Source organism: Oxyura jamaicensis, chromosome 1 (genome assembly GCF_011077185.1).
Source record: "Oxyura jamaicensis isolate SHBP4307 breed ruddy duck chromosome 1, BPBGC_Ojam_1.0, whole genome shotgun sequence".
In the NCBI taxonomy this organism is placed as follows: Eukaryota; Metazoa; Chordata; class Aves; order Anseriformes; family Anatidae; genus Oxyura; species Oxyura jamaicensis.
In genome coordinates, this window is record NC_048893.1 from 160,463,246 (window position 1) to 160,475,742 (window position 12,497).

At 33.7% G+C, this 12,497-nt stretch overlaps 1 protein-coding gene across 18 annotated transcripts in view; it reads left to right on the forward strand.

Moving 5' to 3' along the window:
* The window catches only part of MYCBP2 (MYC binding protein 2), a 194,981-nt gene that overhangs the window by 81,709 nt on the left and 100,775 nt on the right, over positions 1-12,497 (forward strand). For all 18 annotated transcript variants that reach the window (XM_035320138.1, XM_035320146.1, XM_035320190.1 and 15 more), the window contains 8 exons: positions 3,361-3,565; positions 3,924-4,077; positions 6,530-6,702; positions 7,780-7,905; positions 8,023-8,150; positions 9,899-9,990; positions 10,558-10,692; positions 10,783-10,866. In XM_035320138.1, coding sequence (XP_035176029.1) covers positions 3,361-3,565; positions 3,924-4,077; positions 6,530-6,702; positions 7,780-7,905; positions 8,023-8,150; positions 9,899-9,990; positions 10,558-10,692; positions 10,783-10,866 — 1,097 coding nt within the window. The remainder of the gene's footprint in view (positions 1-3,360; positions 3,566-3,923; positions 4,078-6,529; positions 6,703-7,779; positions 7,906-8,022; positions 8,151-9,898; positions 9,991-10,557; positions 10,693-10,782; positions 10,867-12,497) is intronic.

Genomic DNA, 12,497 nt, shown 5'->3' on the forward strand with positions numbered 1-12,497 from the left:
GCTTATACTTGCAAGCATAGAACAACTAATGGATTCTGCATGTCTTTTATGTCTGTGTCTCATGTGTAAAAATGGGGCCTGTAATATTGTTGTGTTTAGAAAAGCATGGTACCAGAGATTCTTGGCAGTTTTGAGGTGGAACAGTTTTCTCAAACTCTTTATTGTTACAAGCTCCATTGCAAATAAGTATCTATTGGATATTCTATTACCTGCATTAGTTGGAAAAATAACAAGGTCACCTTTTCTTCCATAGAAATGGCAATGAATTGCAGAAGTTGTACTTACACTTAAGGAGAAATTATTGATCAGTATAGCACAGCATAACTCTGGTACTTTTCTTTCATATCCACCTGGCATATACTCCCCCATGTCCATTGGGATCAATTTATATTTTCAGTGAATAAGCACTTCAACATCATTTAATCCCCCTTCATCCTGACTTCAGGGCTTTATTTCGCCTTGTCCTTGAAATGCTCCCTCACTACAGTTTTTCCAGGGTAATCTGTTGCTAGTATTTTCCCCAGAATGTTCTTTTAACAAAAACTAGAGTGTAGAATTGTTTTTTATGTTTTAAAAACAATGTACTGCCAAACACAACAGATACGTCACCTTTTGGAATCTGTATCTTTTTACAGAAAATGCAAAAAAGGTGAAGATTGAAATTCTAGAATTGAAAATTCATTTTTTAATTAAAACTGTGCCCCAGATGGCTCTTACATTAGTTAATATTTGTTGTTTTTCAGACTTTGAGTTAGACCTTCAGTCTTTGTCAAAAGCGACTTGGGTACATAAAGGCTTAAACTTTGTTGATTTTCAGTGAAACTTGGCCTCTGAAAATCCAAATTCACTTTGAGAAATAGGATTTTAAAACCTGTCTGTTGATTGTGTCTTTTTCTTAAAATAAATAAATAATAAAACACCCAGAAACAAAAAAGGCTTTGAGGCCGTATTTAGACCACCTGTTCTATGTCTTTACTCTTATCTAGTCTTAATGCTATCAGACTGTAAGTTCTCTGAGAGTCTTATAAAATCAGGCAAGCCCAAGAGCAAGCATATTATTTGTAAATGTCTTCACTAAGCTTACTTGTTTACAGTTTGAAGTATTCTCTTATGGCATATAGTTTCAGTTTCGGATAAAAATTTGATAAATAACTTCTAAATAGGCAAAAATTGAGATAAAAGCAAAAAAGGAAAAATTTTCGATACTGAGATTTTCAGGAAATAGTTTACAAAATAAGAAGGTATGTTACAATTTGTCTTATTTGCTAACATGGTTTTAGTTATGACTAAAGTGTAAGGGGAAATTGAGATTGATGGATATGTATAGTTAAAAAACGTGGGCTGTGCAAGTTTACCTACCTAGAGTGAAGCATGTTAGTATCAATACATCTTTTTTAATAGAAAAACTTTACTGAAAATTAACTTACTAGTTAATACTGTATTCATTTAACACGTAAATAAGCAGAAAAAATATTATAAGTAATATGTCAGTGCGTGTATATTCATTATACATGCATTACATACATGCAGTATAACTTAATTGTTTTTCTTTCTTGGTTCAACTTTAACAAGTTTCTGATGGTGCATATGTGAATAGTGAACTCTCTTCATTCAAAATTAGATCAAATGTAAACCTTAAAGACTGGACCAAACTTATAAATTAGATTATCCTCATCAGTCTCTTCCTTTGCATTTGTCTTTCCCAAACAAAAGTGGTGGTTTTGCCTCAATATGGAATATACTGAAAGGATGTCGGTGTGTCAAAAAATATTAAATATGCTTCAGAAATGGTCTTATAGTATTGTGTGTACTTAACTCTTCACGTTTGGTAAACTCGGGAGCGTAGAAGTAATTTTATTTTCAGAGGTTGTCAATTTGGAACTTTTCTTTTAGCAATCTTGATGTTTTTAATTAAAGAAACTATTGCTTGGTGAGGGAAACTATATGGTGTTAGAAAACTTGCAAATTTTGTTTCTGCAGGGAGGTATTGCAATACTTGCAGTGCCATATTTGTTTGTCTTCCTATAGCAAATATGCATTTGTAGAATGGAGATCTCAAAATTCCAGTCCATATTCTCAGTTCTGTATTTGGATTTTATTATGTAACTTCTCAATTAGATGTAAATAAGCTACCTCTGAAACTAAAGCAGGGATTGGAATTATAAATCTCTGTTCTATGGAGTTTCCCATAAATCTGGAATTTTAGGCATTTTTTATTCCCCCTACCCCTTTTTTTTTTATTCTTGGCTTTATGAACTTTATCCATGAAACTTAGTTTGACAGTGTTCCTGTTCAGTCTCACCTGTAGTTATTATTTAGTGTTATGTAAAAAGAGGGATAAGTAACCTTCTGGGCAGAATGTATTTGCTGTACATGCATGTTCTTCTCTTCTAGCATTTTAAATTATGTTACCTTAACTTCATTGGTACTGAATTAATTTTCTTTGCCTGAGTGAAGTCGATGGAGTTTGAGCAGGTTTATTGCATCAGTTCTTACTAGATTTTAAACTACAAAAGGGTAGGTTTAGATTAGAAATAAGGAAGAAATTCTTCACTCAGAGGGTGGTGAACATGTTGCCCAGAGAAACTGTGGATGCCCCATCCCTGGAAGTGCTCAAGGCCAGGCTGGATGGGGCTTTGTGCAACCTGGTCTAGTGGGAGGTGTCCCTGCTGATGGCAGGGGGTTGGAACTAGATGAGCTTCAAGGTCCCTTCCAACCCAAACCATTCTGTGATTCTAGGATTCTAGATACTTAGGTGCTTAGGTCCATCTTTCAGTTAGCTCGCTGTAGATTGGAAATGAGACCCTAGATCTTTAGGTCAGGATGTTAATGAGCGTATTCAGGGGTGCTTGCTTAGGCACTTTATACTCTTTTTAGCTTAAATTTGATGTGCTAATCAATTTCAAGGAACTGTTAAGAGGTATTTGTTCTGTCAAACTAAAAGTCCATAGAAGTTCAGAACTGAGTTTAATTTGGGCTGTCTGAATCAGTTCCTATCAATTAATTCCTTGTTTAGCACTGAAGTTATTCAAATATTGAGTATTTAAATAGAATAAATGCTGTTATATTTGATTCTGAAGATGGAAATGAATGTTCTACCTAATGGAGTGTTTGGGTTCCATTAAAAAAATAAAAAAAGAAAAAGAAAAATCTAACTGAGTAAGGAGGGGAGAGTATTTCTCAAAAGCTTGCTTTATTTAAACATCTAGCGCTTCACTCAAAGTAGTTGTTATTTGCTGAAGGTAATTTTGTGGTAAGCTCTCTCTTCCAGATTACTTATTTTTTATGCTTTAACTGTGTAAGTAACCTGCTTATCTCTGAGACTTGGTGTTAATTACCAATTTTATATTCTCTCTATAGAAAGGTCAGCTTGGTAGACCAATTCTGGACATGCCCTACTGGAATGCAAAACCAGCACCTATGCCTAATATAGGCTCTAAATATGGTCGCAAAGCAACATGGATTGGAGCAAGTGGAGACCAGACTTTCCTCCGGATCGATGAAGCTCTCATTAATTCTCATGTGCTTGCTACATCAGAGATATTTGCAAGCAGGCATATAATAGGCAAGAAATCTTCTAGAATATTTTAAATGCTTACAAAATTATTGAAGAAGAATCAGATTCAGGCATGCAAACAATAAAGGAGCAACAAATTGAAAAAGTGAATAGAAGGAATTAAAATATTTTAACTTTGTAGTTATAGTGAGCATGGCTCCCTTAGAAATGTAATTTTATTAAAAATAAGATTGTAAAGTCTAAGCTTTTTTTGCACTTCACATATTTTGTAATCTTACTGTGGTTTATTATTTGCCGTAGCGGTATCTATCCTTCATTACTATGTTAATGCTTCATGCATAGAATGTGCCATGTAATGAGTGAAGTCTTTTTTGTTATTTTTTTATTTCTCTCCCCCTTGGTCTAGGTTTGGTACCAGCCTCAATATCAGAACCTCCTCCTTTTAAATGTCTTCTGATAAACAAAGTAGATGGCAGTTGCAAAACATTCAATGATTCTGAGCAGGAAGACCTTCAAGGTTCTGGTGTGTGTCTGGATCCTGTCTATGATGTTATTTGGAGGCAAGTGTGGATTACTCTTAAAGTCATAGTATAGAAATCCTTTAAAAATATTTTGGGAGGCTGGAGATTTGATTATGCTCATTTCCTGAGTAAACAAAAAAAAACAGTTCTGCGTCTTCCATGCATCTTATTTTGCATTTTTTTGGATGATTTGTTCAAGTAAGCCCCAAATGAACTCCTCCTACCTGAATTTTTGGATTTCTGTTCTTTTTTGCATCATTCTCATTCCAACCTCATGATGTTTGGGGAATCCCAGTCTATTCTACTTATTTTCTTTTTTATTATTCCCCGGACATTTAACATTGTACTGACTACTTGAATTTGACATTCCAGTTTCCACAACATTGTGTCTTTCATCTTTGTTTTTCTCTCTCAAGCATTAGTGATTAAGACTTGAATAGGAGAAGGAGTAGAATAATGGTATTCTTTTCACCTCTGACATTTTGAGAGGTTAAACTAAAGATGTTTACATAGATAGCACAGGCATTCAAGTTACAGTTGTCTTTGAGTGTGGAGTCATTTACCAGATGTAGATCATAAACCTTTGTTCCAAAACAGAATCATAACATCAAATGCTTCTCTAAAGAGTAATTTTATAGCTGTATTAGGCAGTATTTGGGACAGAGAGTTGAACTGCAAGTGGTGGGTGATTACAATTATTTTTGAAGACTTGGTCAAAACACAATAATCACTTAAAGTTAGAATAAAGCAGGGAACTAGCTAGTCAGCATTCATCTGGAAAAGATACTGTCTTGTAGGAGTGTATCTTCAAAAGATCATTGTGTCCGTAGGCAACTTGCATTCTACTTTGGATGTCTTCATCCAAAAATGTGACTTTGGAACTTAATAGCCACTTAACATTGAAGCATGCATGTTTGCTAGGCATATTGCTTTATGACCTCTAAAATTCCCTGGGTGGCTGTAGTCCTGCATTGTGCACATCCCCAGGATTGCTGGAGTTTCATTCTCTAGGTACCATAAGTTCTTACTTAAATTATGCTGAGACTTGAAATAAGGAAGAGTGGCACCCACATCCCTTAAAGCTTTTGGTCATGGTATTAGCAGCATGATTAAAACAGACTGAAAGACCCAATTTGTGAGTTATTCCTAGCCATGAGAAAGCAGAAAGTTTCAGGGTGAAAAAAGGCAGGTGATGATACTCAACTTGATGTAAAACAGTAATGGTTATTCAGCCTGACAAAGTTCAAACTCTAAGTTTCACATTATAAGAAAGTAACTTAAAGCTGATATTATGGGTAAATGTGGGTTGAGGTGTTGTTCTATTGCCTTGCAAAAATTTGGAGACTAGAAGTAAATCTAGAACTTCAGGACATAACTATGAAGAATGGCCTCTTGAAGTCTCTGCAGATTTATTACTGTGTTATATTCCATATTGTTTAATAGAAAATATTAAAGCAGTCTAAAGAAGAGATGTTAATGAGCATGCTAATTGGTAGTGAAATATGTGGTACATTAGTTATAATTCCTGGGCAATTTTATTCATGCCTATCTAAATGAAAGGGGCAGTTTCTTTGTACAATCAGAGATTATATTCTTTAATTTTTAATTTTAAAGATTTTCGTCACAGTTTTGTGATTTTAAGTTAGTAGTGTAATTCAAGCAGTTAAATCATTTCATGTATCTTTATATACATATATGCATGTATACAAATTTAGACATTGCTAAATTGTTGAAATCCTGAATACATATAGTGTCCTGTCATATCTTTAGTTAAAACTTTCCTTCTCAGTTACTTAGACCATCTTAGTCCCTTTTGGATTTTTAGTACAGTGTACCAAGTGAAAATTTATTTTCTTCTTGTTCAGAACACTCCCATGGGCCTCTATCTTTAAATGTTTCTTCCTTTTACATAGCGATACCAAAAACTTCATTTTCTTTTTGTGCATGTTGATCTATAGTATAGGAAGTCTTTGTATTCCCTTGTTTATGCTGCCGTTTTCTATGATCCTTTAAAAACTCACAACGGGATATTATATATTCTAAAAGCCCAAACAAAATATGTGGATTTCTCAAGATCTTTTTAAACTTGCTTAAAGGTGAGTAGCTTTTTTACTTTCACTTGTCATCTTTATCATTCTTGAGCACATCTGACATTATGTCTGGTACTTTGCTACTTAATTCATCCTTCTTAATAGATGATACCATTTTAATATTTATTAGGTTTGAAAAGTACCTAATATTTTCTACAATGTGCAAATCCATAATATGATCGTTTGACTTGAAGTACAATAAGAATGTTATTTCTCCATTTGCCTAGTGTTAAGCTAGTAAAGCTTATATGTATTCAGTGTAATGATGTTCACTTTTAAGAGTTTGTACTGGAATGTCTAAATTTTACATTAAATAGCTTATTTAATTATCAGTTAGTTTTTTGTATTTTTTTTAGTAGGTGAAAGGTTTATTTTTTTTACTCTGTTTTGTCTTGCTATAGGTTTCGACCAAATGCTAGGGAACTGTGGAGTTACAATGCAGTAGTTGCCGATTCCAGACTTCCCTCAGCTCCAGACATGCAATCCCGGTGTAGTATTTTGAGTCCAGAACTTGCTCTACCAACAGGTTCCAAAGCTCTAACCACCAGATCTCATGCAGCTTTGCACATTCTAGGTACACATTTATAGTTGATAAGTCAGAAGCTTAGATGAAATAGATGCATTACTTAATGTATAAATGAACTGTAATGTAACGGCTTTCTGACTTTTTTTTTTAGTTAAAACCTTTTAAAATTTCTCACCATTGTTCTCAACACTTATGATCTGGCTGACATTCATTAATTTTAATCAAAATAATTTTCTTCTGCCATCTTAATGATGCTAGATGATTTTACAGTTCTGATGGAACCTGCAGAATACAGTAAAAGAGATTCCTAGATAAACTTTTTGGACAGTCTGCAGTCAATATTCTTAAGTTAACTTGCAGTCTCAAAAAAAAAAAAAAAAAGAAAAAGAAAAAGTACCCTTAAATGTGCAATTCTAAAATTAATTCAATATCTGTAACTAGAATTACTTTTGGCAGCTTTGTATAGTCAGCCACTAAGAGTAATATAATTTCCTTTTGTAATCTAAAAAGCCCACCAAAATGAAAAATAATCCTGTAGTATTCACGTATAAGCTGGCCATAACCAACATGTCCAGTGCTTCAAAGCACAGCTTTGGAAATTGTTTTAGGTTACTTGCTCAAAGATTGTAATGGGTTCGTTGTCCTGTGTGTTAGAGACAGGATAAATTTTAACTTGAACGGTATTTTTTGTGTTCAAGTCAGAATAAGGTGTCTTAGGTAACCATGTATACGAAGCATAAAGCCATGTATGAGGGCTCTCAAATCTGCCCGTTGTTCATTTGTTACTTCAGCACTTTTTTTGTGGTAATAAGGGAAGTAAAAGTAAAATCAACAAACAATGAGAGTGTTGCTGGCAATTTATTTACCATTAGATTAAATCATGTTTCTTGGTTATTCTGGAAATTAAATCAATTAAATGACTTCAATCTTAAACAGGAAAGCTTTAGATTTTACAGCAGTGACCCATAATCTAATCAAAATTAAAATGATACTCAGTAGATTACATGTGGTTTAGGGACAATGCACCTATCAATGCTTTGATCTTAACTAGGATTCATTTCCATTTCACTGATCATAATTATCAGTAAGAAATTTTAAGTGTTTCTTGGTTTTGCTTTCTTTTAGGTTGTCTTGATACTTTGGCTGCTATGCAGGACTTAAAAATGGGTGTAGCAAATACAGAAGAAGAGACTCAAGCAGTAATGAAAGTTTATTCTAAAGAAGACTATAGTGTTGTTAACAGATTTGAAAGTATGTGCACAGTAAAATTTTATAGCATAAATTAATCAAGCTTATGGAATAAAAGACTAGGGTAGATTAACTGTATTTTTTATTATTATTGTTTTTTTTTTATTTATTTCTCTTTAGGTCATGGAGGTGGCTGGGGTTATTCAGCCCACTCAGTAGAAGCTATCCGTTTCTGTGCTGATACAGATATTTTGTTAGGTGGTCTTGGTCTTTTTGGAGGTAGGGGTGAATATACTGCAAAAATAAAGGTAAGGTGTTTGGTTTTGTTTTAAATATTTTTTTGTCTCAAATTCAGAACTTTAGAAATGCCACCTGCAAACATGATTAATTTTATTTCTCGATGAATGAGTGGTTTCCTATATATTAAAAGCATTAGTAATAGAACTGGCACCAGGCTTCTTAGTGAGAAGTAATGAACCGTACATAAATAAGGTGGATGAAGTAGAGAACTGAGCATTACTATTCTTAATTGTCAAGAATTGGACCGTTCTTACATTCACTAAATGCTATGCCATCTTATGGGTGCCTGGAGCTGATACAGCAGTGAGTCAAATAGTTCTCTGATTATTTTCATGAAGCTCAGAAAATTTGCAGAAATTTTGTGTTGTGGGCTTCAAGTTAGAAACACATCCTGTGTCAGGATACATGGGGAACTGCCTTTCAAAAACAGAAAAAGGATGCTTATCAGTAGCTGGAATTCCTTTAGTACCAGCTGAATCGTTGCTTCCCACAGATGCTGCCATTTCTTTCCCAGACTGACCTCTGGATGGCTTTTCAGCTGGGATTCTTCAATTGAACATGAGTTGAAATAGCACCAAATGTGCAACTTGTGTTTGCTTTCTTCTGAGCATAAAGATGATTGGGACTGGGGCACGTGTACTGATGTAAATACATAAATCTGGTTTTGAATTAAATAAAAAAAAAGCTGAAGTAAAAGGTGTGATTATAAGAGGAGTCATTTCTGATAAATACCTTCTGTTCTTGCATTTAATAGGGATTTCAAAAACTCCCTGAAAGACATTGAAAAGGAAAGAAAATAGCTGTAGGAGATTTATGTTTGATCTTTATATAAGAAATATGTTACTATTGTCATATGTTTGTCATTTAATGGGTAATAGAGTTTCTTTTTCTGTTTTCAGATGAATAGGGCTACTAATTATTATGGTTTATTTTAGGGAAATTGATGGTATGTGGTTAGCAGTAACATTTGTGTAAGACAACTGGAGATCTGAAATAAATAATTGTACTTTATTCTAGTTTAATACAGGGACTAAGAATTACAAATGATTAAGGAAATCAAAGAAAGTTAACCTGAAGAGCATTACTACGGTTTAAGTACTGAAGATTGTAACCCTGACAAAGTCCTGTATTATTTGTTCAGTTTGTTTCTGGTTGTCTAAGATTAGTTTATGTTTATTTGTTTATGGTTGTCTAAGATTAGTTTATGACCAATATGAGATTTGCCAGTTCTACCACAGATAAACTACATATTAAATAGGGTCTTTCAGCACAAGTCATAGGTATGCATTGTGGGCCTCTCTCAAGCTGATCAAATTGCAGAAGTGATTTTTGACTGATTAAGAAGCCCAAGTTCTTTTGAAAAGGGTAACATCTTTTGTTCTAGTCAATAACTGCTTATGATATTATTGACTAGTCACTAACAATCAAGCTGTCTCCTTCCAGATAAGCTGAGTATATCTCTAGATACAAAACCTTCATATTCTGCCAAACTTTGCCTTTTTTAGATGCTCTATATTTGTCTTGTCAGCAAGATTTACAGTTTCTCCACTTAAGATTAGAATATATTTGGGCATAAGGCTGGGAGATCAGTGTCAATTGCTGGGAATTTGTCTATCAGTGACAGTAACTAGCAGTTATTTTGGGGAAGGGGAAAGAATAGTATTGAACAGTTTCTGGAATACAAGACAGGAAAAAGTGGTGGTATGAAGTTTGTAACAGCTGAGACATATTTTTTCCTTTTTTCTTACTCTACCAGTTGTTTGAATTGGGTCCAGATGGGGGAGACCATGAGACTGATGGTGACCTTCTTGCTGAAACAGATGTCTTAGCATATGATTGTGCTGCTAGGTAAGATGTTTCCTTTACTTACTTTTTACCTACTCATATTAAAAGGAAGCTTTGAAAGATGAAAGAATTTACCATTGAAATAATACATGACTAATTATTTTAATTCTTAAGTATCAAGACCCATGCATATAGTATGACTTTCTTAAACGTTCATGAGTAACTCCTAAGAATCGATTCATAAACTGTTGTAACTTACTAAAAAAATTACCCACCTACATTACTTGTAGTAATATGTATTAAGTGTAATTAGCTTTGCGTACAGTTTAAATTAACTTTATTTCTCTTTATTGTTTGCATTTCACATCTGATTGTTCCAAAATGCAAGACCATGCTAGACGTAAGCATTTGCAGGTCCTTCTGAATTTAAAACAAATAAAGAAAAAGTAAAATTTACTACAGTGTTTTTTCAACAAAATATTTTTAAATGTCAAATGTAAATAGATACTTGAGATTAATAAATTAATTCCCATTAATTTTCAGTTTTCTTTTATAAACAGGGTATAGTTTGTTAAAGATCAATATATAAACTAATTCAGTTTTATCTTTTTTTGAACTTACTTCTTCCAGAGAGAAGTATGCAATGATGTTTGATGAGCCAGTACTCCTCCAAGCTGGCTGGTGGTATGTAGCCTGGGCTAGAGTGTCAGGACCTAGCAGTGATTGTGGATCTCACGGACAGGCCTCTATTACTACGGATGATGGGTATTTTTTTTTCTGTATTTTTTAATGCAGAAGAAGAGGGCTAATATTACTTGAATAAATTCTTTTGTTGTTGTTGTTTTTCTCTTTCAGTGTTGTCTTTCAGTTTAAAAGTTCCAAGAAATCAAATAATGGTACAGATGTTAATGCAGGGCAGATCCCACAGTTACTCTACAGGTAATATTCTGACCTCTATTTAGAACAATTTATTGACACAGTTTTTAAGCAGAGGCCCTGTTTAAACAAGTATATATTTCATAGCATTGTTATTATCTAAAGTTAAGGAGATCAGTATCTGAAAAATTGAGTTAAAACTTAGTATCTTAAGAAAAGTATTAAGTACATTATACCACCATGTCTTTCATAGCTTTTAAAAAAAAAACACTTATTCTTTGTATGTTATGTTCTGAGACATTCTGGGTTTTCTGTGCAGTGAGTGCTAGGTGACAGTTATTGGCGGGGCTTGGACCAGGTGATCTCCACAGGTCCTTTCCAACTTCAAACATTCTGTGATTCTGTGAGACTTTCATTTTTTTTAAAAATTGTTTTAATCATAAAAATCATAGTTCTGTAGAGCTTTGTGACTTCATCTAACATTTCACTTTTCTTCTAGTTGGGAAGTATTCGATTTAGTATGCTTCACTTTATGAGTAGTATATTATTAAACAGATTATCAAATTGCATTACTTTAATGAAAAAAAAAAAAGCTAAAACGTGTTGTGCTTTACAATTAGTTACCATAAATTTATTGTTCCCATGATAAGTGTCATGCAAGTGGTTTTAAAAAGCAAGAACTCTTTCACTGTATTAATGTATCTTTCAGATTTCCACAGATATATACAAAACCTGATGCATGTATTAAGATATTTATTCTTATATATATATAAGTTATTTGAACCATATTTATACATCAGGTCCCTTGCTATGTCCTTTTTCACTATGTCCTTTTTAAGGTCCGTTGTCAGAGCAGCTGACTTTTCCAGGTACACTGTGTCCATAAATGCCTCTCTATCCAGAGGAATGTTTTGACTCATGCACATAAAGTCCTGGCACAGTTTATTAATCGTTTGGTTGATTTCTGTGGAGATACAGCTATAACCAAAGACAAGCAAACTTAGGGTCCTCTGAAGAAGGATGTGGCTGAAGAGCCACAAGTGGCACATGAGAAAAGGTGCTGCATTAACACGTGCTGCCTATATTGGTTTTTCTGTTATTGTGTGGCACTTTGGGACCCACCTTCAGATACTTTAATTTGAAACAACATCCTATACACTTCAGAGTTAAGAATAGACTCAAGGATGTTATATCCCTAGGAAATAAAAATCCTTTTTTATTAGGAACCAGAGTTCTTCAAGATGTTAGTATCCCTTTGGTCCTGTCTCTCTTCTTTTGCTTCCATATAGGTACATAAAGTTTTGTCTTTTTTCATTGCAGTTTGAGTGAAATTGAAGTATGCTCGAACTTGTATCTGCCTTCAGGAGGTGTGGACTGATTTTATCGCTGTGAATACTAAAAGACAAAAAATTTTGATTTTAATTCTGAGTGCTTGATATGCATTAGATATCACAAAGTAAAAATGATGTGGCCTACACATACCAAAACCCAGCATTCTTTGAGAAATAATATTTCTAGTCCTAATTTTTTTATCTGAAGAAACAGTAAATGCTTGTATAAATTTCACATAGATCTCAAATTTATTCACTTGTCACAGTGTTGCTAGTTGAACAGAATTCAAGATATTTAATTGCTTGTCTAGAAGGGTTAGGAACTGGAGGAAGTTATGCTGAAATTGAGCATTTACGGATAAC